General features: G+C 27.1%; 2 protein-coding genes across 2 annotated transcripts; both read left to right on the top strand.

The window, feature by feature from the left end:
- On the top strand, positions 1-1,079 carry LOC129907730 (uncharacterized). The gene is made up of 4 exons (XM_055984075.1): positions 1-334; positions 404-574; positions 639-824; positions 891-1,079. Exons 1-4 carry the CDS (start codon positions 152-154, stop codon positions 1,044-1,046), a joined length of 696 nt encoding a protein of 231 aa, XP_055840050.1. The 5' UTR covers positions 1-151; the 3' UTR covers positions 1,047-1,079.
- A 3,296-nt stretch (positions 1,080-4,375) lies between these two features.
- Positions 4,376-5,301, top strand: LOC129912638 (uncharacterized). Its single transcript, XM_055990977.1, has 4 exons — positions 4,376-4,381; positions 4,633-4,800; positions 4,859-5,044; positions 5,121-5,301. The coding sequence occupies exons 1-4, from the start codon at positions 4,376-4,378 to the stop codon at positions 5,271-5,273; spliced, it is 513 nt and encodes a 170-aa protein (XP_055846952.1). The 3' UTR covers positions 5,274-5,301.
- Positions 5,302-7,829: the final 2,528 nt, after the last annotated feature.

Raw genomic sequence — 7,829 nt, 5'->3', positions numbered from 1 at the left:
ATGACAAATGGAAACAGAAAAATTAATTTTTATTTTCGAGTTTATGAGCAATGAACTTAAGAAAATTAAAATTTGTGAACAGACTGATGAAAAAAAACACAAAATGTATATAATTTAAATAATTGGCTCGTTACGAACACGGGTTTAAAATATGGTAACGATTAACACCTTTGATAGTAATTTTAATTATAATCCTACTCTACAAAAATTTAATATAAAAACAATTATTCCGCTTATAAAAGCAAAACAAATTCACTCCAATTTCAAAGTCTATTTGATAAATATGCGGCATTTAATATTTTTGTTAATTTTGATACACTTCGTGTTTGTTTTGGTATTTTTTTTCAATTATTTAAACAATTAATTTTAAATATATAACAAATTAAATATTTTTTTCAAAAAGTGTACCACCATGGATTATGACATTATATTTGAACGTTTTGAACAAATAAAAGGCGATGAAGAAACATTAGTAGAATACAATCTCCGTATAAGAAGACAAGGGCATGGTCAATCAAACATGTTTATTAATGGCTACATGATTTATAAGGAAGATTTTGGAGAAGAAGTAGATGTATGAAAGAATTTTGTTGCTAAATAATCTCAGTATACCTAATAAATAAATATTTCTTCCAAAGCATACCATAACATCAGCTTTCAGTCCACATGGAACGACTCAATTTCGTAATCATCCTTACACAGTTCAAAAGTCAAACATTTGCGAAATGTTCAGAACTCATTATAGGAAATACATTCAGGACCTGATGTTACCCCACACCAATTTTCCATATGTACCTGAGGAGGGAATTTGTCCAATTCCTAAAGTATTTTTTTTTTTTTTTTTATTTAACAAAAGTAAATTTTTTATTATCATTATTTATCATTCATAGGGAAACTATACTTGTGTAAATATGAAATTTGATAAAGGAGATTATCCAAGTCAATGTCCAAGAGGATTATGGAAGGTTGAACAAATATATGAGAAACAAGGAAAACTAATTGGTGGGCTACGAATATTCCTAAGAATTGTAGATAAATTTGATTAAAATATTTTTTATGCAATCATACAAAATGATTATTTTAACTTTTATTTTTCTTCATTTAAATTCGAATTATAACACATTTGTTTTTTATTATTAATATATCGATATATTTCGAGGACCTATTTAGTTTATAATATTGATCCTGACGATGAGACAAATAGGTCCTCTAAATATTTCGATGTTTTAACAAATGCGTTATAATTTGAATTTAAATGAAGAAAAAAAAAGGTAAAATAATTAATTATATAAATAAATCCAGCAATACAAAAAACGAATTACCTACAAAATGATTTTGAAAATTAGAGCATACTTATCCCTCTGTTGGCACACGGCGTCGCTTGGATGCTATCTTGTTCAATGTCCATTTTTCAAAATTTTGGGAAATCGATTTTCAAAATTCAGAATGAAAATTTTTGTTGATATCAGAAAAATTTTGTTTTTAAATGATTTTTTTCTGCAACCCTTGAAAATTTTATTTTTAAAACAAGGTAATAGAAATAGTTTTTTAATTATTTTGAATTATATTATAAATTAAAATCAAACAGAAGTCATTTTGGATATTGGACAATGACTATATGGAATGACAAAAAGTTTCAATATTGAACAACATAGAAGAAAAACGCAAACAAAAAAGTTCATACGCATAAAAGTTTTATTTTTTTTATATTTCTTTAATATCAAGGTATAATTCTGAAAGAAATTTTTTATTTCACAGGGTGTTTCACATTTTTGTTTTGGTGATTGAAGTTGAAAAAATGTGTTTTTTTTTTTGATATTTGTACCTTTGTTAGAGGAAAACTTTAGTTATTCCGCGTTATTCCGCTAAGAGACAATATTCAATGCAAAGCTTGATTTATTATCTATCAAGAATCAATAAAATTTGGTGTTATAATATATTTTTTTTCGATTTTTCTAAGTGATTATTCAACAAAAAAATGACCTACCGTCAAAATTGAATAATTTCTTAGGATTTGGTAAGATATGTTATAACTTTAAGAACTTTTTTAGTTTCACAGGGTGTTTAAAAAAACAATAGGCTAGTGAATTTCATTTAAAAATAGTTATAACAGAAATGCAGGGTGTTAAAATCCAAAATTTAGAGTAAGAGAAAAAAAGAACTATAAGTAATTTAAAAAATTAAAAAAGAAAACTAGTAAGGAATAAAAAAAGATTTTATCGGATAAAGGGTGTTTCAGCAAAAATTATTTCTATTTCATTTTCGTATGTAATAGTTATAAATATTATCAACAAAAATGAATAAAAAGTTTTTTTTTTTCTGCGCGAAATTAATTTTTTAAGAGGGTGTATCAAAGTGCCAAAAGCGTGTACTTTTAGAGCTCTGTAAATCAAAAATGTGTGTAAATATGCTATTAATCGTACTTCTACTCATTATTGTACTTATTTTTTAATAATATTATAAAAAAAGAAATGGTAAATTTTTTTTTGTGACCGTACAGTACTTTTAAAAATGAGTCCACCGAAAGGCAAAAAACTTGTACTTTCAGAGCTCTTTACATAAAAAATTTGACGAGATATTTAAATAATTGTTATTATATTTCATTATTGATATATTTATAATTAATCTTGCAAAAAATTAATTCTCAAAATGTTAAACTTGTAAGCTCTATTAATTTAATTCCGCTAAATGAGCGAATTCCCACAATGTGCGACGGGCGCGAATTTGGCAGGACAAAAATAAAAAAATTTCGATTTTTCAAAAACGTGCTCACAAAAAAGTCTCTTTATAAGGGTGAAAATATATTTTTTTTTGGAATTGTGAAACAATATTCGTTCCTTGTGAAACAATATTCGTTCCTTGAAAATTCTACATTAATTTCATATATGAAATATTGAGACCGAAAAAAGTTCTGGCGACATGAAAAAGTATAAACCAAATTCGCACCCGTGTGCCATGTGCCTATCACGTCACAAAAAATAGGTGTGCCTACAGAGGGTTATCATTAGTGACGAGTGTGACCTAAGCGAAATTTTCCCTGTTTAGCCGAGACTTCTTAGGTCAATCGATACAATATAGCTACATAAATAAAATTTATTTCTGTGTACAAAAATAATTCAAATAACTTTCCTTAAACAAAAAAAAAAAACGAAAACGGTGGGTTGACCTCAGAAACCGGCGTCAAGCCTCCCGGTTTTGTATTGTTCTATTTCTGCATGTGTGTAGTAAAATATAACTTTTACAGGTAAATTTTTGTAAAAAAGATGACGATTTTTCTTTATTTTATGTAAAATTTAAACTCAAAAAATTTGTTGTTGAGATATTGATAGTCAAAGTCAAATGTATGATTTTTGGTTTGATAACAGATATTGCAGTCTAAAAAAAATTGCAGAAGGTAGAAACAAAGAGAATCTTAAAGCCAAATAAAAAGCCTTTCTAAAAATAATATTCATTTTATCAGAAAAAAAATGTCCCACTTTTTTAAGAGAAAAGTAAAAACAAAATAAATTTGGAAAATTTAGATTTGTGAACAGTTCCAACGATTTACCGTTTACCTATGTTACCGTTTGAAATAAATATTTTGTCATAAAATCCTAAAACTAGTAGAATGTAGCTTTTAAATGCTTTTTGTTTTGTCATGATTCAATCATTTTTTACTGAAATACAGCCTATCGAAAATTACTAAAAAAAACACGATTTTTTTTTGTTCCCTTAATTTTTTGGGTATATGGCAAGATGGTATAAAACTTAAACAGGCAATGTTAAAAATGCGCTAGTAAACCAGTGTATTTAAGCATTTTTGTCGCGAAAAAAAGCATGTTAAAGTTAAACTGCAAATTATTGAATGAATTGTTATCATCACAAAAATTATTTCAAAACTCTTATCTACACGCAAGATTAAATTTAACAACAAAGTGACACAAGTCTATCCATCCAGTAAGAGATAGACACAATTTATAAAATATTTAAACACAAAACAATTTTTTTAATATAAAAGAAAAGATGATTTTCTCCAAATCTACAGTATTCCACAAAAATGCTAAACGTACGAAATTTACTAGTTTTTATTCTTAGAAATGTTTGTGTGTATGAATCTTTTTTTGATGAATTTTGAGGCTTTTGATGTCCTGACCTCTTCAATTCTACCAATTTAACAAAACCACGGTGTTGAAAAAATAAATAAAACTAACAATACAAACCAATTTATTTTAATATCTCACCAAATATTATATAAAAAATTGAGTATTGTAAAGTTTAACCTTCAGTTCTTATCGACAAAATTCAACGTTTAATAAAATTATGATCCATATCCACTTGATACACGTCAGGTTAATTAAATAACACCAAAGTGATACAAAATTTGCTTTTTTTTCCAATGCCAGTAAGTGATTATAACACTTCCGATAACCCACAAAAAAAAAACTTAAAAACAAATAATTTTGTATTATAAAAGAAATGACAATTCTCTACAAAACTACAGTCTGTGTTACATATTTGACAAAAAAATGCCAAAATTAACAATTTTTCTTGTTTTGTTTTTAGAAAGTTTAAGAGTTTCATTGGTAGTCTAAATTATTCATTTTCTGGATTTAAAGTTTTAATAAAATAAATGTTTATTTTATATTTCAAAAGTGCAGTTTTCGAGATTATGATATTTATCTTGAACGATTGGAATCATACAAGGGTGAAAATGCAACATCAATTGAATACAAAATTCGGCTAACTAGACTAGGCCATGGAAATTCATACGCTGCAAACGGATATATGATTTATAAAGAAGATTTATATAGTGATGTTCAGGTATAAATGAATTTTCTTTCTTTTTGTTTGTAAATTAAAATAATCTTCATCTAAACAGCATAGTATAAAGACATTTTACAGTTCAGATGGATCAACACAATTTCGTTCATATCCGTATACAATACAAAGCTCAAATATTTGCAAATTTTTCAAAACAAATTACAGGCAATATGGACAATCGTGGATTAAACCTCATACAAATTTCCCTTATATTCCAGAGGAAGGAATTTGTCCATTACCTAAAGTAAGAGTTATTTTTTTTCCCATTTTCTTTTGTATTAACATACTTAATTTTGACAATTTAAATAAAAAAAATATAGGGAAAATATTATTCAAAAAATTTAACATTTGAGGATGTGCCTCTTCCAACTCATGCTCCAAGAGGCTTATGGAAGTTTGATCAAAGATTCGAGAGAAATGGTAAACTCATCGGTGGACTTATGATGTATGCTAGGGTTACTGCCAAATGGTGAAATAATTGGTAATTTCATGCTGGTAGTTTTGAAACAATAGTTGAACCAATACTGACAGGGAGTTACAACTATCTGGCAAAAATTTCAGACCACTTTTAAATAACAAAAGCACACAGTGAGATAAGTAAATGCCAGTCAGTAGAGAGTTTAAGTTTTTTTAATGTACAAAATAAGTGGCGAAAAAATCATGTAAAAGCTAAACTGATGCATATTATTATTATTTATCTACACGCATTAATAAATCTAACACCAAAGTAAAATATTGAAAGCTTGTTTTAATATTATTTGTAGTACAATATTGATTCTTGCGATAGAGATTTTGTATACAATTAAGTTTTTGTTTAAAATAAAATGCTAAACCCATGTATTTTACTGAAGTTCTCGTTCATTATCAAGACTTTTTTTTGAGGACTTTTTACTCAATGAAAGCATACTTTTCACTCCCTGAAGCTAATTCATTATGACGACTTACTTTTCACTCCCTGAAGTTCTCATTCATTATGAAGACTTTTTAATCAGGACTTTTTACTCAATGACGGCATACTTTTCACTCCCTGAAGTTCTCATTCATTATGAAGACTTTTTAATGAGGACTTTTTACTCAATGAAGGCTCACTTTTCACTCCCTGAAGTTCTAATTCATTATGACGACTTTTTAATGAGGACTTTTTACTCACTGAAGGCATACTTTTCACTCCCTAAAGTTCTCATTCATTATGAAGACTTTTTAATGAGGACTTTTTACTCAATGACGGCATACTTTTCACTCCTTGAAGTTCTAATTCATTATGAAGACTTTTTAATGAGGACTTTTTACTCACTGAAGGCATACTTTTCACTCCCTAAAGTTCTCATTCATTATAAAGACTTTTTAATGAGGACTTTTTACTCAATGAAGGCATACTTGTCACTCCTTGAAGTTCTAATTCATTATGAAGACTTTTTAGTGAGGTACTGATATTGTGTTTATAAAAAAAATTTCTAGGTTTTTCTGATTCCAACATTTTCTTTTAGATTTCATTTCTTTTTTTTTAAAGCTTAAATATGTTGGGAGAAACCAGGCATTAATCTAACAGACCTTATTTGGAAAAAAAAAAATAGAGTAGAGTTTTTTCACAGTTACTAATTGTTACCTTGTTAACACTTAATGTTGCAACAATGTAATGATTATAAGTTAATTAAGGTTGGATAATTAATATACCTACAAATTTGTTGGAGATGATCTATAGCTTTTTTTATATTCCCTTAACTACTGGCTTTTTTAAAACTCATTTTTCTAACAATGTACTCGCTAGGAAGTATCGGTCTGCTTTTCGGAAACTTGGGAATTATTTTAGTTGTTAAATTTGTTCTTTTCAAATTCATTTGTTTTATCATTTTGTTAATTTTGTTTTAGTGCGCAATGGATTACGGTATCGTATTCGAATGGACGTAAAGGTGATGAAGAAACTTTAGTCGAAAACGAGCTGCGCTTTACCAAAAAAGGTAGTGAATACCTTATCAATGGTCGATTAACCTTTTACGATATTCTAGGTGAAGATGTCATGGTAAATAAATCTCTTTGCTTTTTTTTTGCAATTTAAAGCTAAATATTAATATTTTTTTCTGTCCAAATTAGCATGAAGTTACAACAGCTTATAGTGCGGATGGAAGTAGTTTATTCCGTTTACATCCTTACACCGTTCAAAAATCTTCACTTTGTGAATTTTACAGAATTTTCTATAGGGAGTATGGACAACCTTGTATTAAAGACCAAACTGATTTTACCTAAAGTTTGGATAAAATTTGAATATGTTTAGATGGCTTACATGACAAATTTGAACTCTTTTAGGGAAGCTGGTATGTAAAGGATGTGAAATTACTTAATGGAACTAAAGTTCTATTGCATGCCCCGAGAGGTCTATGGAAAGTTGAACAAAAGATTGAAGGGAAAGGAAAGATTATTGGTGGATTGACAGAGTATCAGATTTAATTTTACTTTTTTTAATAATATTTGTTTGATTCTCTCACTATGAATTTAAATATAATTTATATCACCGTAATTATTAAAATATGTTATATCTTACAATTATTAGAGCAACATTTTACATTTGTGTTTATTTTAATATTGTTGTATTCAAAATTACTTGTTTTTAAAATAAAATGAACTTAAAAAACATAAAAGGCATTTTTACATAGTTTAAAATACACTAGCTTTTATTTTTTTAAGTGACATTAAAAAACTAGTGATTTATGAATGGAAAATGAAACATTTATTAAGTGTAGAATATTACAGGAATAGGCCAAAATTCATTTGGGTTAACTTTTGGAAAAAAATTAAAAAAAAAAATCAAATCAGACGGATTTTTTTTTTAAGGATTTGGTAATTTAAAAGAACAATTTAAGATAAAAATTAACAAATTTTTAGCTTATGTCAAAAACAGCTAATTGTTTTAATACTCTCATTATATCATTACATATTATTAAGATGTTATTCTATGCACCCCTAATTCAAAAACAAGACTATTTTGTTTATTTGTAAAATCACTTTTATTACTCTTATCCATGGTGTTTCTT

Source organism: Episyrphus balteatus, chromosome 1, assembly GCF_945859705.1.
Source record: "Episyrphus balteatus chromosome 1, idEpiBalt1.1, whole genome shotgun sequence".
NCBI classification, from domain to species: Eukaryota; Metazoa; Arthropoda; class Insecta; order Diptera; family Syrphidae; genus Episyrphus; species Episyrphus balteatus.
This window is presented reverse-complemented; position numbering and strand designations above follow the sequence as displayed.

Coding starts and splice junctions, on each gene's coding strand:
- LOC129907730 (XM_055984075.1), top strand. CDS start 152: ATGGTAACGATTAACACCTTTGATAGTAATTTTAATTATAATCCTACT. Junction 335..403: donor TACACTTCGTGTTTGTTTTG/GTATTTTTTTTC, acceptor TTTTTCAAAAAG/TGTACCACCATGGATTATGA. Junction 825..890: donor GAATTTGTCCAATTCCTAAA/GTATTTTTTTTT, acceptor TATCATTCATAG/GGAAACTATACTTGTGTAAA.
- LOC129912638 (XM_055990977.1), top strand. Junction 4,801..4,858: donor ATTTATATAGTGATGTTCAG/GTATAAATGAAT, acceptor TCATCTAAACAG/CATAGTATAAAGACATTTTA. Junction 5,045..5,120: donor GAATTTGTCCATTACCTAAA/GTAAGAGTTATT, acceptor AAAAAAATATAG/GGAAAATATTATTCAAAAAA.